Source organism: Sparassis crispa, assembly GCF_003851025.1.
Source record: "Sparassis crispa DNA, contig_000001F, whole genome shotgun sequence".
Classification (NCBI taxonomy): Eukaryota; Fungi; Basidiomycota; class Agaricomycetes; order Polyporales; family Sparassidaceae; genus Sparassis; species Sparassis crispa.
In genome coordinates this window covers 3,551,015-3,576,607 of record NW_020939748.1, presented here as the reverse complement: position 1 = coordinate 3,576,607, position 25,593 = coordinate 3,551,015, and the positions used below count along the sequence as shown (strand labels likewise).

Below are 25,593 nucleotides of genomic sequence, written 5' to 3'. Positions count from 1 at the left end.
AGTGTAGACTGACGTAGATCCGAGCATTGCGCACTGCGCAGACTGTGAGTGATCCCATCGCAACTTGGAATGAAGCACAGCTGAACCATGCATAGGAAACGGCGCCGCGCATCGAATTTCCACTTGTGATATGCTTCTGAACGTCTGAGACTGCGCTCGAGCACTTGACATATTGGCACCGGTATCATAGCTGCCCAAGCTGCAGGCATGAACACAGTGCAGAAAACCATCAAGGCGGTGAGACTGGTACAACTCACGTTTTCACAATTTGATCCCATGCGAAGTTTCCCCCGTACAAAGTCATGCCCTGCAGAGTACTTCTTTATGTAAGTCAGATACCTTTCACGTTGAACCCGTTGGTCGTGGCGTTTCAGACATACCATTCCTGGTGGGCGCCCCGCTAAGACTTGTGCGTGCAATTGCATTTCAATCAGAATTTGTGTTCAGGTCAGGCCAACCTCGGGACACCGAGACTCGCAATTCTGCCAGATTATTGGGAGAACATTAACCGTATGTCTCTCTGTCAATGTATGCTTGTCTCGAGAGAATCCCCACAATTGCTCAGTACGCGGTGCCGCAGCATGGCAGCTGTTGATTTCGCAGCCACACTCACATTGGATTCTTGCATCAGAGAATCTATGAACATATGACAAGGAATTGTCAGAGATTATCCGAGATGTACTATCGTTACCCCAGTTCTGCAATCGGGTCTAGTTCTGCAATTTCGCGATTCCACCTCATTCCGCTGTAGCACAAATCACGAAAAAATATGTACTGAACTCACATCATCCTGTATGCCTTGGATATAAATTTTGAAGTACCATGTATGAAGGGAATGTGTTACAAAAGTGAGAATTACTGCTTTGCAGAGCTAGTCTGCTTTCCTGGCTGATTTCCTACCCAAAGTTTCACGGAAAAATTTCACACAGTAGTAGCTGTAAGCAACTGCGCCTCGGGCTACGAGTGGAAGAGGATAGAAATTGGCTTAACTACATAGAAGCCTGTTGAGCTCCTTATATACTGTAAACTAAAAGACTAGAAACTACCAGACTGTTCTCGAGACATTGTCCTTACTAATCCTAACCCTACGGACCTTTCCCGGACCTTTCCGTAGATGCCGGATTGCTAATCCGCACCTCCAACACACCCCCTCAATTCGGCATCTCCAAAATTCATCGGCTATCCATACTTGGAAATCCTGTACCTCGCTATATGCTGTGGGAGCCCTATGCTCGTGACAAGAGAGCCTCCTGCTACCATCCCGCCAGATCCTTCGACCACAACAGCAGAGCCAATGCTTCATTCCCAAGGTACCTCCCTTGATTCCCACGGTAACCCTAACCCTTCAAAATGCAATGTCTCGCAAATCAAAGGCAACCGACGCCTTCTCGGCCTTTGCCGAATTCTTTTCGTTGTACCTGCCCGGTAAGCGACAATCACGAGCAATGTGACCACGCTTTCCGCAATTGTAACATTCCACGTTACGATTTCGATTGTCACGTTTTTTCTGCGCGAATAATGCCATATTCTCGACTTCTTTTTCATCGTCCGCTTTAGGCAATCCTCCGCGTCGTCCTTCTTCGTCGACTAGAGCACCTGTCACATCTGCTATCTTCAGATCACCCTTGGTGGCTGTGAGTGTGCCCGCGATATTAGAGTAGTCCTCATGTAGATTGAATATAAGGACATCAGTAACATCTTCGTCTTCGAGCACAACTCCAATGCCCTTCAACTTCGCTGCCAAATTGGTAATGCCGCTGATGTAATCCCGGATCGGACACTTGGGATCATGCACGAAATTGTAGAATTGACGCTTGAGGGCGATTCGGTTCGCGCGGCTATTTTTCTCGTAGACCGCTGCCAATGCTTTCCATGCCGCCGGTCCATCCGTGCAATCACGAATGTAGCCGTACTGGCTCGGATCAACTGTGAGCCCGATTAGTGTGAGTCCATCTTCCGCTTTCTTCGGCCAGTCTCCCAACTTGTCTTCGGCAGGCTTCGACACCTTTCCACTCACAACGTCCCAGCACGCGTTGCGCCGCATGACCATGGAAACCGCAAATTTCCAGTCATAGTAATTATCTCCCGTGAGGGTCGGGAGCTTGACATGGGGATTTAGCGATGCCATCTTGCGTGATAAGATCGAGTGATAAGATATGAGGGAGAGATTAGATATGAACTAGTGTGAGCGCGGGGCTCATAACCTGTAAGCAACTGCACCTCGGGCTACGAGTGGAAGAGGATAGAAATTGGCTTAACTACATAGAAGCCTGTTGAGCTCCTTATATACTGTAAACTAAAAGACTAGAAACTACCAGACTGTTCTCGAGACATTGTCCTTACTAATCCTAACCCTACGGACCTTTCCCGGACCTTTCCGTAGATGCCGGATTGCTAATCCACACCTCCAACAGTAGCAGGTCACTAAATCTTCTCAACCGGCATAAAGAATAGGTAGGAGATGCGATGTTCTATGTGCTAGAACCCACCGAACGCCGATTGCAAGACTGGTGTGACACTAGGATTTGCAGGTTGAAACTCCGCTCGGCAATTCACGCGCGGGTGGCAATTGCACTTCGCATCCGTGTTCAAGTCTGTTTGACCTGCGCGCGGCATGCTCTTTTCTGCAACACTCTCCTTTGGCTGTCAGCTATCACACCTTACATCTGGTCTACTTTACACAATATCTAACTTGCAATATGCCTCGGGCTGCTGTTCTCCACAAGAAGGGCCTCACCATTCAAAACCGGGAAGCAAAGATTCAACAGGCTGTCGATGGCATCAAGAACGGCACCTATGCTACACCCAAGATTGCTGCTTGCGCGCTCGGTATTGGCTCTCAGTACACCACGATCTGGCGACGGCTCAACAATAAGACACGACCGCAATGCGAGGCCCATCAAGCCAAGCAACTTCTCAACCATGCACAGGAGCGCACTCTTGTAGCATGGACGAAGTGGCTGGGATTCACTGGTCAGCCGGTGACGAGAGAGACGATCTCTCCGAAGGTCAAGGCTCTGTGTGGAAAGGACCCGAATCCCAAGTGGATTGAACGGTTCCTAATGCGGAATCCCGACTGCACTATGGGGCGACCGGCTGGTTTGGATCCGAAGCGGGCTAGTGCGTTTAACTATACTACTGTCAACCACCACTTTGAAGAGCTCCAGAAGACTATCGACCTCTACGACATTCCTCCATGCAACATGTTTAACTTTGACGAGATTGGGATCCAGCTTGGTGGGGGTCGGAAGGGATCGCGTGAGCAGTTCTTCTTTGCCTCAGAGGACCAGAGCCACTACAAACTGAAGAGCGATGACCTGGAGCTTGTGACTGTTCTCGAAACTGTCTGCGCTGATGGCTCATCTACTGTGAAGCCTGGTTTTGTCTTCGCGGGTGTCAAGATGTGTGAAGAGTGGATTTCTGAGGAGGACGGGATTTTGTAAGTCAGATTTGCTCTTGTGCTGCCAATACTCATGTTTCTGCAGCCTTGCTACCACCGATAATGGCTGGACAGATGACCACGTGTCCCAGGAGTGGTTCCAGAGAGCATTTATCCCTGCCGCCAAAGCTCATAGTGATTCTTCGAAGCCAGTGCTTCTGATGTTTGATGGTCATGGATCTCATGTTACATATGAGATGATTACTATTGCAGAGAAGGAGAACATTGTTCTTTATTGTCTGCCATCTCATACGACTCATCGACTTCAGCCCTGTGATGTGGGGGCATTTGGACCACTGAAGAGAGCATGAAATCGTAAGTGTGATTCATTCCTTGAGTCCACTGGAATACCCGTGCGAGCAAAGGATGTGGTGGGGTTATATTTAGCTGCACGGCAAGAAGCTTTCAAGGTCGAAACAATCAAACAGGCATGGCGAAAATCTGGGATTGATTCAAATCCTGAAGGTTCGAAGGTACAGTGCAATCCATCCATCTTCACGGCAACCGACTTCGCTCCAAGTGTCTCCACTTCAACTCAAGTATATCTCCCAGATGGATTTCCAATTGCCAGTACATCACTGTCTACTCCTGGTGCATCATCATCCACTGCTAGTGCACCATTGTCTACCACTTGCGACTCACCTTATGATGTGCCCGATGCACCCGAATCTTGCTTGGGCAGTGACGAAGAAGAAGACTACCCGGATTTGCCAGCAGGTATGCCATCGGCAACCACGACATCCTCTGCCATCGCCAGACTCCCGTCTCCCAGCTTGATTGCAGATGCATCGGCCGCTCTGTCAACACAATTGCCTGATCTAGGCCCTCCACCCCAATACAACGATGACAGCTCAGATTCTGACTTCTCAGACACGGGCTATGATTCAGAGATTTGAGAAAAGCTCGCAAAGCTCAAAAGATAACGAAATAAGGCTTGAGAACAGCGCGACACAGCTGTTTCACACGCAATCTTGGCTGGTAATCATATCAAGTTGCTTCAAGCCAGGCTGAACACAAAGACGTCCAAGAAGCGCAACGGTCGCATTGTGCATATCGGCGACCGCGTGACTATGTCTGATGAAGCGCGTGAGGAGGCTTTGCAACAGAAGTTAGTGCATGACGAGAAAGCCAAGAAGACACAAGAGACCCGACAAAAGCAGGAGGATGCACGAGTCGAGGTGCGTGCTCGTCGTCAGCAGAACGGCCGTACAGGTATGAAATTCGTGAGTGCCTTGAGCTGCCAGAAGCTCCCTGTTCTTCGTGACATTGCCTGGAGCTTGGAGCTACCAGAGGATGGTAAGAAAGACCAGCTTATTGCCCGCATTAAGGCCTACTTTGACAGGGACGAGAACTCGGTGCTTCGTAACAACAATCAGTTTGCCGAAATATTCGCAACACATGGTTCGAAGCGGCGTGCAGCTGTCCTTACTCAGGAAAACACACGGAATGACAATGACAATGCAGAGCCGGGTCCTAGTCAACGACAGTTTGCGGAGCCTCTTACCAATGCACTCTCAACTCCTGCACCGTGGCAGTACAATCCACTACCATATGCAGGCTCAGCACAGTGGCCGGCACCATATGGCACACCATACGGTATGCCGTATATACCTCAGTCCTCTTTTACAGTGTGCGAGCAGCCTGTGTCAACAACAGCTCATGAAGAGTCACACACTCCTGTACCAGCTCTTACATACCCTCAGTATTCCTTCTCTCATGTACCATATGGACCTCCATATACTCAGAGCTAGCTTTAAATCAAATACATTTATTGTTTTCCATCTGTGGCACAAGCTTGAGCTGCAATTGCAGAACCGGTGAGCGTGAGCGGAGTTTGAACGAAAAAGGAAGCGGCACCACGGCAATGTGTGACGTTGTGTGACCGATAATGCAATCTGGTGGGCAAACGACACCTCTCGCCGCGTTCACTCTCAGCATCACACAACATCACCGAAAAATTTGAGCATTGCGGAGGAGGTAGTTTATATGTTGCGCTTTCATTTAAAAAAAAATTCAAGCAAATTGGGCTTGGTTTGAAGGAATGGTGCTAGAGTTGCAATCGTGATTGCAGAACTGGGGTAACGATAGTAACCTTATTCATAACTCTAATAATTGCATATTGCCTGACAAATATAGATATAGGACAGTATGCTTGCTAGAGTCTGCAAGTGCCCTCAGAATGTGAAGCTCTGAGAATATCTGATAATTGCATTCAGAGGTCTGGTTATACACCAAACCTTATAATAGACAGTGTTGTTGGCATCCTCCACAATGTGTTCCAGCATGCCATCTCATTTCCAGACACTATAACCCTTCAAGTTGAAACCTATGAACATACTCAAAGTTATAAGTTATCTCAAACCACTCACCCTGGTGATATTGTCAGATATGTAATGCTTACCTTAATTGTATACAGATAACTTCTTGATATAAGTAGCCAAGGCCAGACAGACCTATAGTTCATATCAAAATAATAAGAAAGTTAGAGTATTGATAAGGCCACTACAACTCTTGAAGCCTCTAAACATACTTAACAAGATGGCAATTAGTGTCTAGCATGGGTATTCCATGGGTCTGACAAGGTATACCCACACCCATACCCACGGAAAACTCATACCCATCACATGGGTATGGGTTTTCTGTGGGTTGGGTATGGGTCAGCTATGGGTCTGTATGGATTGCAGTGTGGGAGTCATAGTACAATAGTAGTATGCATGTCTTTGTGTCGTCACCTGCCATGCTTTCAGAGTGATGAGATGGGTCTTCTGAGCTATGTGTGATACCAGGTTTGAATTACCTCATAGAGGTACCATACAGTTATGCCACCACCACACTGCTGAAACCCTATGTTTACAACAAACCCATAAGATGGCCCATGAGTTTCCATGGGTTACTCACTGCTGACCCACACCCATACCCATGGATACCCATACTTACAACCCATGTGAGTTAGTAATACCCATGCCATACACTAATGGCACTACTTATAAGTTATCTCAATCAGCCCACCATGATAACTATCACCAGGTTTGTAATGCTTGCCTCAATTACATAGAGATAAATTCTTGATATAAGTGGCCAAGACCAGACAGACCTATAGTTCATATCAAAATAACAAGAAAGTGAGAGTATTGATAAGGTCACTATAACCCTTGATGTCTTTAAACATACTAAACAAGATGATAATACTTATAAGTTATCTCAATCAGCCTACCATGATTATTATCACCAGGTTTGTAATGTTTGCCTCAATTACATAAAGATAACTTCTTGATATAAGTGGCCAAGACCAGACAGACCTATAGTTCATATCAAAATAACATGAAAGTGAGAATATTGATAAGGCCACTATAGCTCTTGAAGTCTCTAAACATACTTAACAAGATGGTAAGACTTATAAGTTATTTCAATTAGCCCACCCTAATAATTTATCATGGGGTTTGTAATGCTTGCCTCAATTACATAGAGATAACTTCTTGATATAAGTGGCTTTACTCTCTGTGCTAATCAACTATAAACAGATAGCTTATTTCCATATTTAATCAGGCTGTCAACCTCATAACATGCTTACAGCATAGCTTAATAGATGCAATGAAGGACATTGATAATTAGACTTCAAAAATCTGAGGTGTATTGAGTGTAATAGTCTGGAGGACTAGCTTGCTAAAGAATCAACATTAGAGAAGGTATCCCACAAGTTATGCCCAATCCTATACTGCTATTTGAGAATAATGAGGAACCAAACATAAATAAAGAACATGGAGGACTTTAGGTCAAATGGGGATGGTAGGAGATACTAGACTGGCCATTGAGATGAGAGCTAGTCCCCGATCTATTTGCGCATGCAGCTGCTTTCAATGCAGCGCATTTTTTTCTAATTTTTGCCAGAGCACTGTCCTTTGATACAGGCCTCCGTGCAGTGGAGAAATTTGGGAACACTTGACTAGATGCACCTTCAGTAGAGGATTCCATAATCATTAGCACATGCTAGACTTACCGATTCTACCAAGTAATCAATTCAGATACTTCAACTTGCTCGTCGAGATCCTCAAATAAATTGAGAATCGACATGTAAAAGCACTCCGAGTCAGTAGCCATGTCCGTTCTTGAGAACACAGGTGAGGAAGACAGAGCAAATTGAACCTGTTAAGGGCAATTAGAGAAGGTGAAACGGAGGATAGCTAAAGTCATACCTGAGTGGCAACATATGCAATAGAGGCACCTGTAACCTTGGTCATCCCATGGATACGTGCATTTTCAGCACGGGTAGCTTTGGGCTCCTTGTCAACAGAACTGGGAGATGTGAAGATATGTTTGTATGTCTGAATCATTGCAACTAATTCAGCAATAATGATATAGACTTGGAAGGTAATTGATTGACTTACTGTGATAAGAAGAGCACTACAAAATAGACCATTCCATGGATCTTCTGGATTATAACTGTAATTGCGATACAGAAAAATAGGCCATTGATCCCCTGAGATCACTGTTTGCCCATCTTGCAATAGCTGCTTGGTCCTAAGTTCATCGCTGAGGAAAGAATCTTCGAGAATCTCCATACACTAAACACGCACTCTTCATTGGACTAGTCCATGCCAGCTGGACACAAGAGGTATCCGGTGCATTCATGGTGAAACTCACGATCCACCTTCACATTACGAGACAGGGGTGGATTCAATGATTGGCCCTTAGGAGTGATCCAATCCAAGATGGCCCTCTTCAGGCTCTTCGTGTCGTCAGATCTCGCACTCACAGCACCCTTCTGTATCTAAGAAAGATCAGTATATCCTGTCTCTGGATGTGGGCTTTGCTCACCAGACTAGACACAATAGCAACTTCTTCCTCTGAGCTACTCATGAGACACTCTTCAAGGCCAGGAATTGACTGAAGAAGCATGGTAAAAACCCTATGTTCTCTCCTCTCCCTGTCATCACCTATTAGTGAAAAGATAGAAGCTAACATACAGAAGGGTGCAACGGACTCATTGGTGAATGATTCTTCAGTGATGTCAGTTATGAAAGATAATCTTTTCTATCAATAAGTAGCAAATTTTCATGAGAATTGCTACTTTTAAGTAGACTTATCTGTAAGTGCATAGATTAATTTAGGATAATCTTAATATAATCTTCCAGATAATCTGAGGATAATCTTCTGGATAATCTGAGAATAATCTGAAGATTAGCAATAAAATACAATTTTAACTTTGACACCAGCCAGGATTGAACCCTGGACCTTAGGTTGATTTTATAGAATATAATTCCAAGTGACACTTTAGACCACTTGACCATTAGGCCATACATCACAACTATCTTATATTAAATTAGACATCTTTTTATTGAAAAAGACAGCCAAATTCTGTCTATTAGAAAAGAGTAAGTAAAAGACACTTGACTTTTATCATAGATAGACAAGACTTATAAACAAACATTACTCTGAGTCTTATAGTCTTTTCTAATGCTTGCAGCCTTCATATAATGTAGTACAATATGTAATTAATAGAATATATGTTTCTACAGTTACTTCAGCAAAACAGAACTTTGCTATACAACTAGAAGATAGCTATAAAGATCTTGTATATATAAGTGCTCAGTCTATAATATAATAGACTCTAGAGTATAAGCCTAAAATGAACAAATAAAATACTGTCTCTCAATAACTTGTTATATATTATAGATGACTATATTAAGATACTCTATAGTACTGCATGATAGTTTACAAAAACTGTAAGCTGTAGAACAAGACTATAATAAGATGCAGAGTACTGTTTGTCTATAAGGCTTGTCTATCTATGATAAAAGTCAAGTGTCTTTTACTTACTCTTTTCTAATAGACAGAATTTGGCTAAGTCTTTTTCAAGAAAAAGACGTCTAATTTAATATAAGATAGTTGTGATGTATGGCCTAATGGTCAAGTGGTCTAAAGTGTCACTTGGAATTATATTCTATAAAATCAACCTAAGGTCCAGGGTTCAATCCTGGCTGGTGTTAAAGTTAAAATTGTATTTTATTGCTAATCTTCAGATTATTCTCAGATTATCCAGAAGATTATCCTCAGATTATCTGGAAGATTATATTACGATTATCCTGAGTTAATCTATGCACCTACAAATAAGTCTACTTAAAAGTAGCAATTCTTATGAAAATTTGCTACTTATTGATAGAAAAGATTATCTTTCATAACTGACAAAGATGGAAAATGTATAATGCACTAGCTTCCACCACAGATCGTTCTCATCATGGTTCTACTCGACTACATGCAGACGTCACAGATGCTGTGAATATCATGCTTTGGGCCGCAACTTCTGCAAGTGGCCGGCCAGGCTTTGCTCTCTGGCATCTATTCCTTGCAGTAACCACACCTGCACTAGATCGTGCACTGCAAACAGAATATGGTCTACAGAATCCAATCTACACTCACAGTGTGTACTGGACACCAGACATGCTGGAATGCCTTGCCACGAAGTACGGCATCCGTGTAATTACTGTTCACCAGTACCCTGGTCAGGCTGTTTTTATACCGGCCGGCTGTCCCCACCAGGTACAATTCTTTTCACTTTGCCTTCAGTGATGTTCACCTATTCTGCTTAGGTTTGCAATATGTTGGATGCCATAAAAATTGCCTGTGACTTCTTCTCTGTAGAGAACATAACCCATACACAGCATCTCACAAAGGAACTTCATCAACAGAGACTAACAAGTGGGTCAGGTGATGATGTCCTTCAATTCTACACTACACTTTGGTACACATGATTGTCATTAGCACTGATGCAAGAGGTGTTATCCAGCAGATTGTCTGGCACCACTTCCATCCATCATCTAACAACTCCTTTGACCAGGGTGGAGCTTCCTCTTATTCTTGCAGACAACCTCCCTCTTCACATTGATACTGGTGATGCAATGCCTGTTCATGTGACTGAAGAGCTTGGAATGGAATCTAACATTGTCGACAATGGCGTAGCACTTTATCGGAAGCAGGAGAGAAGAAAGATCAAACACCGTGCTCAGAATGAAGCTCGAGCATTTGGAGAATGACCTCGCAGACCAGGGAGTGATTTTCCTTGTATCTTTGCCTCATTCTGCAAGGGATTCTTTCATAGAAGTGGCCTGATTAATCATCTGTAAGCTTCTGTGCCCTTACAGTATACTTTCACTTACATTAACTGTTGCAAGACGATCAAAGCATGCTGATAGTTTTACTATTAATCGAGTAAATGAGGTGGAGCTTCGTGAACCTAAGAAAGTCTCTGATGCTGAATTCATGCAATGTCTTCAGCAGTTTACTCATGGCCTTTCCAGTCTTGGTATGTGTTTATTATCACTCTCTCTTCGGTTTCTCCTTAATATTGTGATACACTGCAGATGCTTAGCATTGTGCCAAGTTTCTCGGAGGTGGAGATATTGATCTCATTCAGTCCAAATTGGTTGGGAATGGTGCCATAGTGATGGGGCTTGAATTTTATTGCTATCCTCAAGTTTATGTGATTGTGATATGCATACATAGCATAAGTTGACCCAGCAAGCAGAACAACACTATCAAAGATGGTGTGTGACACACAATGCTCACCTGCCACTCTCATCTCTGTGGGTGACATCCAGTCCACTCAGTTCTTCCCAATCCTTCATCCTAAACCCATACCTGAATGATGGCACTACTTTAGTCAACTTTGGAGACTTATCTTTGCATGGCTGAAGCCCTAGGACTCCAGCAAGCTAGAACTTCTCTTACAAGCACTACAAACATTACAACGGAATTAATGCAGGCTCTAAACATTAAGTTTCAAGTTATGTTTGCTGTAACATATGAGCCCTTAGAATGTTGGTCCAGTAACAGAGCATTATAGAATTAGTGTAGGCTCTGACCACCACTCTCAAGTTGTGCTTGCTGTAACACAAGTTCTCAGAATGTTGGTCCAGTGACAATACATTATAAAATTGGTAGAATTAATGCAGGCTCTAACCACTCAGTCTCAAGCTGTGCTTGCCGTAACATGAGTTCTCAGAATGTTGGTCCAGTGACAGCTCATTATAGAATTAGTGGAATTAATACTGGCTCTGACCACTCAGTCTCAAGTTGTGTTTGCTGTAACATGAGTTCTCAGAATGTTGATCCAGTGACAGTACATTATAGAATTGGTGGAATTAATGCAGGCTCTGACCACTCAGTCTCAAATTGTGCTTGCTGTAACAGAAGTCCTTAGAATGTTGGTCTGCTGACAGTACATTATAGAATCAATGGAATTACTGCAGGCTCTGACCACTCAGTCTCAAGCTGTGTTTGCTGTAACAGGAGTCCTTAGAATGTTGGTCCAGTGACAGCACATTATAGAATCAATGGAACCATCATTAATCTCAGAGCATACATGATAATGAATGCAGACATCTGCCAACTTCTCGACGGTCATACAGCTGTAGACTTGAACAGGCCATATGCAGACAGGAGTTTCAGGATTCTTGCCATGTCTCTCAAAGACTGATTCCATCTGTACAGTTTGAAACCGGACCTAATGATAATCAGACATCAATTTAATATATTGAACACCTTGATCGGCAGCTCTCGGCATGTAGCCTATTTATCAACTCCGCATGGTCATGCCAGAGCCTCCCCGATTTCCTGATGTGAGTGTTCAGGTACATCGCTTAAGACTGTGGTGCCGTTATTGGCTGAATAGCAGCAATGGATGCAGGCATTCTAACTTCCCCCACCTTCACGCATCTGTGCGGTCGTTCTCCGACCCGGGGCGCAGCGATCCTTTTCCTATATAGTTCCCCAGACTGCAGTGAGTGCTTGTCAAACAGGTTTCTGTTAGATTAGATAATCCATCAGTCTCTTATGTGTCTAGACTCAAAGCAATGCAAGATGCTATACACCTAGATACCTATTGATCGGGCTGCGCTATGCACTGCTACATCAGGAAAACCCCACTTTTCCTTAAAGACCTTTGGCTCTGAAAACCCTTATTTAAGGCTATAAGTTCTCAAATAAGTCTCAATAAGTTGGATTTCAGGCACTTAATGTAATATGGCTTATGCCCTTTTTGTCCTTATTTCCTTAAATAAGAACTATAAGTCTGTTTAAGGCAGTTAAGTGTTCTCTTAAGAGAAAGTTGGGTTTTCCTGATGTATGTGGAAGCTATGCATAGCTATGCCTGCCTATGTTCATAGCCACAATCCTGTGTTACTCACAGGTTTGTATAGCCACACTCTAGGTAGATATAAACCCCCTAGAGTCCACTCTGACTCCCCAGTGACTCACTTCTGGACTCTAGCTGTGTTGCCCAGCTCTTCTGTCCCGCTATTTGAGTCCCCTACAAAGTCTGCATATTGCAACTTTATTAGTTTCACCCCATGGTCAACTACGCTCAGCTTGAAGGCATCCACTCCCTCACAGCCGCAATCATCTTTGCGATCATTTATGTTCCGCTTTTGGCTTTCTACCTCTTCAAGAGTGTTCGCAGGCCGACATATGTTCATCTCGTTCTGTCATTTTTCTGCCTCGGTGATTACAATATGGTTCTCAATCTACTCGTGGTTAACACTTAGTGGTCCTTCTACCACAGTTCGTATAGTAGCATTTTCGCTACGCGCCGCTCTCGCAGGATCAACCTCGGCAGGATCAAATCTGAACCTATACATTGCAGCGCAAATATTATACAACGTAGGTTTCTTCGGAGTGCTCTACTCTTCATATACCCTCGTTCTTGACCGGTGAGTCACATCTGTCTGGTATCTAATGCAAGCATTGATGTCTGGTGGATTAAGTGAACTTCTGGCAGACACGGATGGCGTTTTGGCCTATGCGCCTGGACCCGTGAGGCTCGTCGTCCGTATAAGTCGGGACCGCCATTTGATCCGGATTATACTCCTCGTCGCAATTGTTCTTGGTATCGTTGGCGCGGTATGCGTTTTTTGCAAGCACTATGATCGATTATTTCGCTGATTCATGTTTGTTCTGCCCTCCTTCACCTCTACCGTTGTAGACCAAAATATCTTCAGGAAGTTCAGCCGCTACAATTAATTCTGGGGAAACCCTCCGCAGCTCAAGTATCTATATATTCATTTCCGTCGCTTCGCTGTTGGCCTTTCAGACTATCGTACTTGCAATCTCTGACATTAAGTGTCAGTTTTTCCACTTGAGTGTGCATGGTACTTGTCATCAGACTAACTTTGTCTTGTTCAATGTAGCACCCAGATACGCTGCGGGCGATTCGGGCTACGGCTTCCAGGCCTCTTTCGGAGCAAAGTATGGCGTCTTCGTCCTTCTCATCGTCTCCATACTCTTGCTCCTACGAGAGGCATTCTTTGCTGCGACGGCCCACAACCTCTCTCAGGTATTGTCTTCACTGCTGCTTTTAAATGGCGATCACGTCTGACGTTGCGTTGTTAGCAAAACAATGAGCATCTGTGGTATCCGCTCGCCGCGCTTTCGGAGCTGCTCGCTGTGATGCTCATAGGTGTTCCCGGACTTGTGCCTGCGCGAAGCGAGCTACCCAAGCAAGAAAGCATTGGCATGGTGCGGAGGTTTGTTGGAAGGGGGAATGATGCGTGAGGCTTCCAACGCAGTTCGGCTCATCTATTTTGACGAAACGTTATGACCGAGACAAAATTCCACTGATTCCCTTGTATTTTTCCGCCGGAGAAATGGATTCCTACTCTATGTACACAGCATTGCCACCAGTTTTAGCACGCTTTCCAATTGTTTATTTAATGAACACTCGAATAGTCTCACACAAACTGAAGCTGCTGTTTGACCGCAACACCAGTGCATAGGTGCAATTACTACATTCTTTGACGCAGGTATTGTTTATTCCAGCAAAATGAACATCTACCAGAGACCGAACGCGCCAAGAGAATGCATAGTAGCAGAACTATAAGTCACTCCCGGTAAGGAACTGCCATTGGAAGAGCCTTCACCGGGGTCCTGGAAACCAGGACATGGAGGCGACGTAACGATTCCCAACGCAGAGCCGAGACCTTGCACACGGCCTTGGGTATCGAAGCTCACAAGATCTTTCACAGGGGATGAGACCATCTGCGGTCGACAGTCAGTCTTTGGCTCCCGGTGCTCGGTGCTCTGGGAGGCTTCTCCCGTGGATCGCTTTCTTCCCGAGTGTGGTGAGGACAGGACAAAAGACGTGGTAGGGAAATTGGAGGGGCACGCGTGAAGGAGCTTTTGCACGATGGACGCCATTGGCCAGGTCACCTGAAGACGATCGTTAGATATGCCAGACGAGAACTGACAGGGAGCAAATCGACCTCGACTTTCCGTAGGGCGGTGAGATTGTGTCTCAGCCGAGTACCACCCTCCGTAGTGTGGTGCGACAGTTTTGCTGCAAAAACTTCAGTAACTATGTTGGGTGAAGGAAGCAGCACCGTACAGAGCATCAAATCAACAGCCCTAGACAGACGGGACAACCGCAATGAGTCGGGAAATGAAATGAAAGAAATAAAGAAGGCCACACTAACCCCGCCGCCAAGATGTATCCAGGAAGAAAAGCAGAAGCAAATTTCTCCCACTGCTTCACGAAGACCGTAACTACGAGTAAATTAACCTGAGTATTAGACAGAAAGAGCGATTGATACAGACCTATTGACGATATATGACCCGCGGCGTCTTGGCACGCAGTGCAGGCCTGCGATGGCCGGTCTCCCGGGCGGAACATGCATTTCATCCAAGAGTCGTAAATACTGCGACTGAGTGAGCAAGTGCGCATGTTCAGAAAAGGAGAAAAGAACCGACAACACTCGGTGTAGTAAGATGACGGCCCACCAATAGTGCAACTGCAGTTCGAATATGCATGGCGCAGAATGCACATTGACTGTGGCAAGATTGAAGTTGAGCAAAGAGGAGGTTGACTCCATCCATCCAGAGAGCTTGTCTTCCAGCCGTTTGGCGCGGAAGTACAGCGTCGAATCAGCAGGTCGATCAATTGGGTAAAGTTCGTTTGCAATTGAACCGACGATTACAGCTGTCCAATGAGTGAGATTCAAGGACATTGATAAGTGTCATTGAACTCACACAGAGCGCAAGACGCATTAAAGCACGATAACACAACATTTTCGTTCACTTCTTCCGGCTGAAGTGCTAAGTTACCGGGCGGAGAAGGATTAAGTACTGGGCCTCGGCCTGTCGACTACGATCCTTGGGTGAGCTACAGCCGAGTGCGATAGAACCAAATATGCTAACTTCTGGGATGTCTACTAGCGATATGTCAAATTGTCCATCGAGAATCATGGAGGGTCGACCTAGAACGAGCAGGTGACGACGTAATATCGCTGGTGGAATGAACCAATACTAACCGAGAAGTACAGAAACGAATCTACGCGCATAGCACGTTAGTCGCTTCGATATCGTAAAAGAGGGAATGGCAATGGTACCTGTCGGCGATTACGCAACCAGCCCACAGTTGTTGCCGCGTCTCTTGTTCGAGCGACGTTACCAGGCCGAAGCTTGCAGAAGCCAGTTCGCCCACCCTGCGATGCAAGCCCAGAGAATATGCCTACACGCAATGTCAATATTTGACATCGATCAAAATCCGCCCCTTACCATGCGTACGGCCATACCTGCAAACATTGATGAGTACATCGGCCCTCCACACTTGAACAGGCTCACCAATGTAGGTCCATGCATCTTCCGCCTCACCTGATAGTCAAAAGTGACTCTGAAATTATTTAGACATGACCGAAGATCTCCACATACCAATCCCAAAGCTGCGATAACCAAGGAGTAGAAGCACTTGACACAGCAATGGACTAGATATCCCAGAGACGGTACCTGGAAAATGTCAGCCATGCAATTTCCCCCACGGCCGTTATCTATCGCCTACCCAATAATCTAACAGCCTCGGCGGCGTACTCGTCACTATCACGGTTTCCTCCCGGAATATCCAAGTACCTTGCCGAGATAGAGAAAATGCAGAGTAGTAGGACCTCGAAGGCCTTAAGCGTAGGATTGTGAGAATTATACGGTCCCTTGATGAAACTGAGAGAAGAAGTTGAAGGTCGACGGACTACAATCAACAGGTTACTCACGAGTTGAACCTGTTGCCATTCAAGAGCAGAAATTCGCAAGTTGAGGTTGCATATAGATGTACAGAAGCACTTACTTTTCGTTATACAGCACCATGAAGTATGTTCGATTGATCACCGGGTACATCGGGTGAACATAGTTGAAGAAATAGTGAACTAATATGTTTTGTTGCTGATCCATAAGAGGCTGAAAGAGTGAGGGAGCGGCAGCAGGACCAAATGGCAACGACCCTATAGTTGATGGCCATGAAAGTTCACTGCGGAATGTGTGTGCATATGGTCGTGACAGCACTGGTCTTAAGGACTCACAAGGGCTTTCCATTATTGTTGGCGAGGAGCTGACAATATTGCGATAGTGTGTGCAGTCCGCTCGTAGGATGGATGATGCGCAGCTACGAGATATCAAGGACAGCTCATTGTCAAAAATCGAAGTGAAGTAAACTAACCTGCCTATCACGATCGATATAGACGTCTTCTGTTCTAATGGAGACCCTGGTTGTAGAGTCTTCGGATAAAGCTGACTCACCTGTTAGATAGTGTTGAGGGATAAAATAAGAAGCACTGCAACATACCACCGATCTTTTCCAGTCTCGCGAGATCCCAACCGGTTTGCTCCCCTTGAAAATGCGACCAGGACGAGCCAGAACATACCGGAGAAGTCAAAGAAAGTGACTCGGTGTGACTCTGGGAAGACGATGAATATCCCCTTCCCATCGAGCTCTCATGCGAAGAGCCGCTTCCTGATGCGCGCAGAACATGGTATAGACAGTCTTGCCAATTGCTACTCGGACTGACTAATGCGCCGACATCTGGAAGCGCATAAACGAAAGACCATCGAATGTCTGCAATAACACAACCAACCTGCTTCAGGACTTCGGTTATCGGGCCGGAAAGAGATTTCAACACCATTCATTATTGATGCGAGAAAATCTTCCTTCGTTGAGCCAAAGCTAGGGTAACCAATTAGTGAGATTCAGGTGAAGGAACTATCTGACTCACGGGTGAGCCACGCGACCTCTGGGACCAAACGGACCAATTTCCACTCGGTGAATGATTTGGCGGGCAAGATCATCCTGAGATAGGTCTTGCACAAGGCTGCGAGCGCGGAGATCGTCAGAACCGATAATCGTCCCAAGCAATGCTTCGACTTGGTGCAAGCGTCTTTCAATGGCAAGAATGTACCTATGATGTAGATATAAACACGAGTGCACCTATCACAACGATGGGCGTTACTTACCCTTTAGGCGGTCCTCGTTTGTGACTCGGACCTGAGAAGAACTTTGAAGATGTGACATATTTTGGCGTATCTGCGGCACCTACCGACATATGTACAAGCTGACGCCGCAGCGTGTCAGTGAGAGACTAAACTGATCAACAACACACACTTACAAAGACCTAGAGATAGACACCCGCGGCAGGATTGTTGATCTAACGCGGATGCTCCACGCTCGCACTTGCTCTTGGAGCGGCGACAATGATCACAGGCTGAGGAACCTCAATTCAAATCCAGAAAACGCTGGCTGATAGAGGTCAGGTCATTACCTCTGGTACTGCGGCGTCGTGCGCTTGGATCCAGGCTATCCTGCCGTTCTGGGGGAATGCGCAACCTCTCATCGTCGGAAGACGGACCAGTCATGGTGTTGTCGGGAAACATCGACGCAAGGGGCTCTACTCGCAGCGTGTGGGACCGCAGAGTTATATGGGCGTACTAGCCAACTTGTCGGGATCGGCAACGTCTTCGTGACGCTTTACTCTTCTGCTCCACACGATGATAATGCATGTTGCTGCAAGCGGGAGTAAGTACTCCTCGAATGGGCATAGAGTTTAGCGCTGCCTAATTAATTGATTTAATGTACCGCCTCAGCGAGAGAACGCGAGGACGAGAATAGAGGGCAGGACATCCAGTTGGGGAGGATCGACGTCACCACGTCGTCGTAGCTTTCCAATTATACCCTACAAATGCTGAGCTAACAGCGGCCCTGGGCTGGAAAATAACGTCGCTCCGACGCACAGAGAAACGGGGAGTGGCTTCAAAGCTTCAACGGTCAAGCTGCAACGCACATATGATATCCATGACGTCGATCGCCGGCTAACTTCGAGTAATGCTGACAAATATTTTGCATGTCCAACAATAGTGTTTTCTACTTTGGATCCAATCGGTCTGATAAGTCGGCACCTGATGATATTGGTGGCAAGCAGGAGCATGCCGGCATCACAGCTGCTCCACTTGGAATCAACAACGAATGCGACCACGGGTCCAGTATGAGCCGTCATAATGCAGAGGGTCTGGACCAGACAAGCAGACAAGAGATATAGACCAGACAAGAGATAGGGACGATGTTCACGAAGCTCGCGGACCTCGAGACGGCCCGTCAGACTTGAGGACGGCTTCCGCCACGAGGGCGACCACGAACGACTTCAGGCGATCCGATTGCAATCCAGTACATGAGTTGAGTAGAGGATGCAGGCTGCTTGTATGTCCGGTAAACGCGAGAAAAGTATTCGTATTCGACAATTAAAAGGATATTGGAGCAGCTTCCGAGAAGCTCAAGCATCAGCAAAAGCGGGAAATTTTTATGTAAGGTTACACCAGTTACATCGGGGTAGCAAGCGTTGTGTAAGTTACACAGGACTAGTGATGTTTAAACCAATTTGTAATCAAAGTAAAGGTAGTAGAGGTCTATAAAGAAGATTACATAGAATAGAAATTGATACACAAGTTATAACAAAAATACATGTTGGCAAAGAGTTGTCGAGCAATGTAACCCGAGTCAAACGTTGCTCACCAGGTTACACAGTCGGAAGAACTTCTAGACACTAAATATAATGTTGTAAGGAGCGCCTATTGGGCGTCTACTAGCGCTCTCTGCAGAACTCGCTCCGAGTTGGCTCTTGCGTCGCGTTTTAGTTTTCAGGCCCCCGAATACCGCACCAAATGCGAGCATTGAGGCAAGGCTCTCGTCCAGGCCCTCACAGCGAAAAGATCCGAAGCCGTTTCGAGGCAACTCGGAGGCAAGTCTGAGGCTAATCTCGATGCATCGCGACTACCATCCGCTGACAATCCTCGCCACCCTCACTCGCATATAAATTCGCAGCCTCTGCCAGATGCCCGCCAGGTGAGTGTTGTTACTCGCAGCTAACTATATTCCACAGGTCTACCAGGTTCCTTGTTGCGTGTGCTTGATCGGGCTCTCGTGGTTGGAGCGACTCGCATAGTGCGTTCTATTTCAATTTCTACTGTTTTATGCCTCTGGGCGGACGTGTAGTGTATGTTGATTTCTAGCATTGGTTGTTACGGCGGTACGCGGGTGTTGGCGCGGTAAGTAGGCCTAACTACTTGTTTGTTATGGTGGCACGCGGGTGTTGTTACTGCGGTAAGTGGACGTTACGGCGGCACGCGGGTTTTGGAGCTTGTAAGTAGGCCCAACTAGCTCTAATGTAGAGCACTTTGTCCGTCGCTGCAGTAATAATAATATGTTGACATAATTAATTTGGAATACTCCCACTTTTGAGAATTATCAAACCGATCTGAATGAATCGGTTTCGGTCTGTTTAGGACAGTCTGAATGTAGCGTGTAATAAATTTTGTAGGAAGTTATATGAGCTTCATAACCTGTAGAATGTTTCCAGAGTTTATAACTGATTATGCCAGTTGGCAACTCTGCAATCTGACTCAGGATTACAATGCAATGTATTCCTTGGTGAAAAAATTGCGCAAGTTACATGGAATTACACCTTTATAATCTCTTTGGAGAAAATTCCCGGTTTTGCTGATGAGCTCGTGGAACGCCGCGGCGGCGAAGTGCCCAAAAAGAACTAGCGCGGTATTCAAGATTCCCTTTTTCAGCGCACAGAGAAGTGACACCGTTCGTCCCCTTCGTGACGCAACGAACGAGCCTATCTGACCTCTTTCCTGCATGCGAGACAACCACAGAATTTGTTGAACATCTTGCTTTCATAACAATGGATCGCGAAGTTCAGCAGCTCGTCGAGATGGTGCGGTGGAACGCATTCGTTCCAACTATGCCCGACTTTGCTAATTGTGGCTGGCCGCAATGCTTACAGGGTGCCACAGTGGCGCAAGCACGAGCTGCGCTGGAAAGATACAAGGATGTCATGCAAGCAGCAGAGCGTATCTTTGATGGCAGTTTTGATCACATCATCGACGACGGAGGTGCATCCGAGTCGAGCGCACCCGCTCGTCCTAAGCAGAATGCCAACAGACCAATTGTACGTAGTTCCACGGCAGACGTTATTTCTTACTGACAATGCGGGTCAGACACCGGACGATGCCGAAGGTGAGGACGAGGAGGTAGATGACGGGAATGAGGACGACGAGGGTGAGTGATCGACACGCTCGCACGTCGTCCATGACTTAAATGCACGAGTTCAGATGAAGACTACGTGGACTACGACTCAGACTACGAGGATAAGGTTACGGGCAGAAGCAATTCGAATGCGGATCCTTATGCAGGTTCGCTTATTCTCCTCGACTTTCTGATTCGTCCGTTCACAGTCTTTCAGGCATCTTCTTCTCGAAGGACAGGCGTGAAGAAGTAATCGAGGTGGAGGAAGAACCTGAAGTGGCCATGGTTCCAGATGTCAACGAGCAAGCAACTCTCATGAATCAAGGACAGTGGATGAAAGGCTGCCCAGAAGGAGGAGAGCAAAGCTTCCTATTCAGCCTGTATCAGGAACTCAGCCAAGGCGAATGTCGGTGCCCGCACGGCTGTGGTCAATCTATTCCCAGGCAGAAGCGCGATTTCTTCACTATTTTTGTGAGTTGTCGAGTTGTCACTTGAAAGCTAATAGTTCATGCGGCACTCAGGCGGAATTCCCTACCTATATCATTCATTTACGGAACATTGTTCCCCGTACTTGTACCAAATGTACGAAGACTTTTTGTTTTGCGTGCGGAGAACCTACAACCCCAGATCATCAGAAGGCCACTTCGAAGGAAGACGATGTGTTACTCCATTGTTCCAATCTGCAGGGCGTTATTCTTGGTGTCGGGCTTGCCATGCTAGAGAAGACGTATGATGACCAGGATCAGGACGTGACAAGCGACGAAACGAACAAGGCAACAAACGGCAAGAGACGCAAGGTCCAGGTAGCTCCCGCCCCAATCCTGCAACACGAGTTCGACGATGACGATGATGAAGATTATCCTCCTATGGTCCAGGGAAAGAAGGCGAAACTGGGTGTAGGCTACGCCGGAGATGTCAGAGAGGATGTAAGCATCTTCTTACTGGCGGCTACATTCACTGCTCAGTGTATTCGCTACCAGGTTTCTGGACAGTTGGAGGCACTAGCTCTGCAACGCACGAAGGACGAGAAGCTTGCTCAGCTTCTGTCAAATATCCGGATCTATCTTCCTTCTCTTTATCGAGACGGTGGTGGCCGAACGAGTGATTACCTCGTCCATCCGACAACCCTTGCACACCTTCGTCGGCGGTTCAACCTCGTCAGCAGTCGGCTTCTCCGCAATGACTCACTGACAGACATGTCCGACCGTTCGGTACTGTACATCGAGCTCTTCGAATGGCTTGAGGTATGATTTCATTACTGCCAGTCGGACTTGGCGATTGATGTAATATGCTTCAGACAGTCTCGTGTCATGAAGCATTAGCTAGCATGATGGCCATGCCAATCATGGTTGCTACGCAGAAGGAAACGAGGAGAGGATCTCCAAGGGGAAGTTCTCGGATACGCGAACGTTCAATCGTCTACGAAGGCAGTTCAGGTCCCCGGGAGCTCCTCGAAGCCATCGTCATCCAGGCAAAAGCTGCCCTAAAGGGACTCGAGGGGTTGAAACTGTCACAGGACGTGGAGATGACGGAAGAGGAGAAGCGGAGAACGGGCAACGAGAAGGGCAAGGCGGCCGATCCCGGCCGTGCTGTCTCAGAGGAGAACATGAAGCTGCTCAGGTTCTGCCAGCGTATCTTGGGCACTGCCAAGGCGATAGATCGCTCGCTAGTCGATACCAAGGGTGATGCATTCGTCAAGAGGCTCCACGCCAGTCTGCCAAAAATCCCGAACTCGGATGATGACGATACATGGGTCGAGGCTGGTGAGACCGAGGAGAGTACGGTTAAGGCATACGAAGAGTGGGCAAGCCGAGTACGGTTCGAGTACTGCGACCTTACAATACCACCGTTAGAAGCTCCGGGACAAGACGATGACGACGTACCGCACTATAAATTTTACTACAACAATGAAGCTCGGATGCTGGCGAATTCCGACATTCCAAAACGTTCCCTCGCTATTGCGAAAGAAGTACAGTGTTCCTTGCCATTTGAGATGTGACGATGGACTAACCGTTCGGCAGCTCGCAGTTCTTACTACTAACTTGCCCGTGGACTGGAACTCCTCCATATTCATGCGCGTAGACGAAACTCGTGTAGATGTCATCAAAGTGCTTGTGACGGGTGCAGACGGAACGCCGTGCGAATCTTCTTCATCCCCTCACTTACAGCTTGACTGACTTGGTCACGCGAATTAGCTATCATAACGGATGGTACGCGTTCTCTACTATTCTGCCTTTCCGTGTATTTCTCAAGGGGACAAAGTTATCTTTTCGATGTATTCCTAGGCGCCGCGTATAACCAGTCTCCACCGATGGTTAAGTACATGACTGTGAGTCTAAACTCGTGCTCTCATTCTACGGTCAGACACCATGCCGATCACCTGACAGACTCATGGCGGAAAATACCGTTTCAACCCCAACTTGTACGCGGTGAGCAATGTGCCATGTTGCGCATATAGTCGTATCTGATGCTTCGTCCAGGATGGTAAAGTGTGCCTGTCGCTGCTAGGTACATGGTCAGGTCCCGGCTGGGTTTCAGGCAAGTCGACGTTATTGCAGGTAAGCATGATGCGTTTACTTTTATATATATAATGTGCAGATCTCTGACAAGACATCCAGGTCCTCGTTTCAATACAGTCTATGATTCTCTGTGAAGAGCCATATCTCAATGAACCCGGGTGGGCAAGTATGGCTGGCACCGTTCAATCAAAAGCATGCAAGTGTTTTTCCCCGGTGATGGTGAACGTGATAACTGAGGAGGTGGCTAGATTCGGCCAATGTCCGACGGATGGTCGTTAGAACTGCAGTATGCGTCGTTACTTCACACTCTGTGATTCACTTGTACTCATGCCCGCATAGATGTTGGGTAACCTGAAGAACCCGCCAGAACCGTTCGGGGATGTCATCCACACGCATTTCCGACTCAAGGCACGTTCTATCGTTGAGCAGCTCGATAGATGGCTTGCGGAAGACGATGGGAGACCCATTGGCGACGGCGGTTATTCCCCGAAAGCTGCGGCGGGCGGCAGCTCTAGCGGCTTCCAGTCAGACGTGAACGAGCTGAAGAGTCTGCTGCTGAAATTGCAGGCTGGAGAGTCCTCGTGAACGTCTTTTTGACAGCTGGTTGTTAGTGCAAAATGTTTTGCGCATCGCTGTTTTTGCATATATATTGTACCTTACGTTCATAGTCCAGTAATGAAAGACATGTCGTATTTCGCGATTAAAACCTGTCTGCATACTACTTAATCCGCGTTGAACTCACCCTTAACTTATATATACAGCTGTAAGCAGTGCGATAGAAACATGTGATATTCACGCGATTTAGCGTGTGCTGCATTAAAAGCCTGCAACGTTCGGGACCATGGGCTCCGGATTTTGTGGGACCTCTCGTCGTCAGACAACCGCAGAACCAGCGAACAGCGCTATTGTTCACCTTTTCTATCTTCTACTTCGTCTTTACGTCGCAATAGACAAGAACCTCTAATATGGTCAGCGATTCTGTCATTCATGCCGTCGCTGGTGCAGCAGGTGGCGTCGTAGCCATGACGGTTACATAGTGAGTATGTACTCGGTTCGTGTGTGGGATTGTTTTATTGAACAAGTCTGACGCGATAGCCCCCTCATCTTCCTCTCAACCCGAACGGCGGTTGAGACGAAGACGACCCACAAGGTGAACTTCCATAGAGTGGCGTAAGCCATGGCAGATCTTGACGCGCAAGCCAGTCCACGTATGAAGCCGTTGTAGACATTATAAAACGCGAAGGCGTATTAGGCCTGTACAGCGGGCTTAACTCCAGTTTACTTGGTATCGCCGTGAGCAACGGGTGAGTTCCGCGCACCATACTCAGCCTATCATGCTGATGCGTCTGCGCAGTATCTACTACTACTTCTACGAGCGAACAAAGGGTGCAATTGTCAGCGCCAGGGGCCACCGGGGAACGAAGGCACTGACCACTCTCGAGGCCATGCTCGCAGGCCTCATCGCCGGCTCCTCGACGACGATCATCAGCAACCCCATCTGGGTCATACAGACCTCGCAGGCAGTGCACACGATGGAACAGTCGCCCGAGGACCCCTCCGCCCCGCGCCCGGTCATCAAGCGCCTGGGTTTTGTTGAGACCGTCCAGCATATCCTGCGCAAGGACGGCATTGGCGCATTCTGGCGCGGCATCGGTCCCGCGCTCGTGCTTGTGATTAACCCCGTGCTGCAATACACTATATTTGAGCAGCTGAAGAACCTGCTGGTGAAGCGCCGGACGGCAAAGCTGAGGGCCGCTGGCGGTGCTGCTGCGGCCATCGCTGTACTCACAGATTGGGATTACTTTATCCTCGGTGCCCTTTCGAAACTAGGTCAGTGTTGATGGCTTTGCATGAATCTTTTCTGACACTGTGCAGTGGCGACGTCGTCCACGTATCCGTACATGTATGTGTTTTACTACCGCGAACTGGGCCTGTTTCATGACTTCTTCCGCGCAGTGTCATGAAGAGCAGACTGCAAGCGGGTCAAGCCCACGCTCTGAAGTACAAATCGTCACTGGATGGTATCCTGACTATCATTAAGGACGAAGGTATCGAAGGCTTGTACAAGGGGATTGGCAGCAAGCTCGTGCAGAGCGTGTTGACGGCAGCGATTTTGTTCATGGGACAAAGGAGAATATATGAAATCACAAAGAAGGTTTGTCCAAGTATTCCCATGAGTTGCTAATTGCCATCAATGACATATCTATCGTCAGGCCGTAACGCCTTTGGCGAACTGAAACAAAGGGGTGAAACTAGAATGTATACTGTCAGTGCCGATACATTGTGCATAATCGAGTCTCTAA

At 46.8% G+C, this 25,593-nt stretch overlaps 8 protein-coding genes across 8 annotated transcripts; 5 read left to right on the top strand and 3 right to left on the bottom strand.

The window, feature by feature from the left end:
• Positions 1–1,345: 1,345 nt before the first annotated feature.
• Positions 1,346–2,128, bottom strand: SCP_0212850 (hypothetical protein; the record flags this gene model as incomplete). Its single annotated transcript, XM_027755194.1, has 1 exon — positions 1,346–2,128. One exon carries the CDS (start codon positions 2,126–2,128, stop codon positions 1,346–1,348), a length of 783 nt encoding a protein of 260 aa, XP_027610995.1.
• Positions 2,129–2,699: 571 nt separating this feature from the next.
• On the top strand, positions 2,700–3,750 carry SCP_0212840 (hypothetical protein; the record flags this gene model as incomplete). Its single annotated transcript, XM_027755193.1, has 2 exons — positions 2,700–3,439; positions 3,486–3,750. 2 exons carry the CDS (start codon positions 2,700–2,702, stop codon positions 3,748–3,750), a joined length of 1,005 nt encoding a protein of 334 aa, XP_027610994.1.
• A 759-nt stretch (positions 3,751–4,509) lies between these two features.
• SCP_0212830 (hypothetical protein) lies at positions 4,510–5,190 on the top strand (the record flags this gene model as incomplete). The annotated part of the gene is made up of 1 exon (XM_027755192.1): positions 4,510–5,190. The coding sequence occupies one exon, from the start codon at positions 4,510–4,512 to the stop codon at positions 5,188–5,190; it is 681 nt and encodes a 226-aa protein (XP_027610993.1).
• A 2,251-nt stretch (positions 5,191–7,441) lies between these two features.
• On the bottom strand, positions 7,442–8,335 carry SCP_0212820 (hypothetical protein; the record flags this gene model as incomplete). The annotated part of the gene is made up of 5 exons (XM_027755191.1): positions 7,442–7,582; positions 7,633–7,761; positions 7,825–7,868; positions 8,081–8,207; positions 8,255–8,335. 5 exons carry the CDS (start codon positions 8,333–8,335, stop codon positions 7,442–7,444), a joined length of 522 nt encoding a protein of 173 aa, XP_027610992.1.
• Positions 8,336–12,783: 4,448 nt separating this feature from the next.
• On the top strand, positions 12,784–13,984 carry SCP_0212810 (hypothetical protein; the record flags this gene model as incomplete). The annotated part of the gene is made up of 6 exons (XM_027755190.1): positions 12,784–12,934; positions 12,996–13,143; positions 13,198–13,333; positions 13,416–13,554; positions 13,621–13,766; positions 13,823–13,984. 6 exons carry the CDS (start codon positions 12,784–12,786, stop codon positions 13,982–13,984), a joined length of 882 nt encoding a protein of 293 aa, XP_027610991.1.
• A 276-nt stretch (positions 13,985–14,260) lies between these two features.
• Positions 14,261–18,100, bottom strand: SCP_0212800 (hypothetical protein; the record flags this gene model as incomplete). The annotated part of the gene is made up of 25 exons (XM_027755189.1): positions 14,261–14,638; positions 14,692–14,765; positions 14,814–14,833; positions 14,902–14,971; positions 15,023–15,123; positions 15,176–15,404; positions 15,455–15,569; positions 15,623–15,681; positions 15,736–15,755; positions 15,814–15,935; positions 15,983–15,999; positions 16,049–16,078; positions 16,136–16,210; positions 16,263–16,417; positions 16,468–16,476; positions 16,542–16,721; positions 16,774–16,856; positions 16,911–16,981; positions 17,037–17,273; positions 17,326–17,414; positions 17,464–17,646; positions 17,702–17,732; positions 17,785–17,799; positions 17,854–17,949; positions 18,007–18,100. 25 exons carry the CDS (start codon positions 18,098–18,100, stop codon positions 14,261–14,263), a joined length of 2,553 nt encoding a protein of 850 aa, XP_027610990.1.
• Positions 18,101–20,427: 2,327 nt separating this feature from the next.
• On the top strand, positions 20,428–23,875 carry SCP_0212790 (ubiquitin conjugating enzyme family protein; the record flags this gene model as incomplete). Its single annotated transcript, XM_027755188.1, has 16 exons — positions 20,428–20,460; positions 20,530–20,694; positions 20,744–20,804; positions 20,858–20,938; positions 20,989–21,242; positions 21,293–21,697; positions 21,752–22,015; positions 22,069–22,740; positions 22,793–22,908; positions 22,967–22,981; positions 23,034–23,100; positions 23,159–23,200; positions 23,252–23,329; positions 23,390–23,486; positions 23,539–23,576; positions 23,630–23,875. 16 exons carry the CDS (start codon positions 20,428–20,430, stop codon positions 23,873–23,875), a joined length of 2,634 nt encoding a protein of 877 aa, XP_027610989.1.
• A 380-nt stretch (positions 23,876–24,255) lies between these two features.
• SCP_0212780 (Peroxisomal membrane protein) lies at positions 24,256–25,527 on the top strand (the record flags this gene model as incomplete). Its single annotated transcript, XM_027755187.1, has 7 exons — positions 24,256–24,326; positions 24,386–24,440; positions 24,494–24,594; positions 24,645–25,120; positions 25,166–25,193; positions 25,247–25,445; positions 25,504–25,527. The coding sequence occupies 7 exons, from the start codon at positions 24,256–24,258 to the stop codon at positions 25,525–25,527; spliced, it is 954 nt and encodes a 317-aa protein (XP_027610988.1).
• Positions 25,528–25,593: the final 66 nt, after the last annotated feature.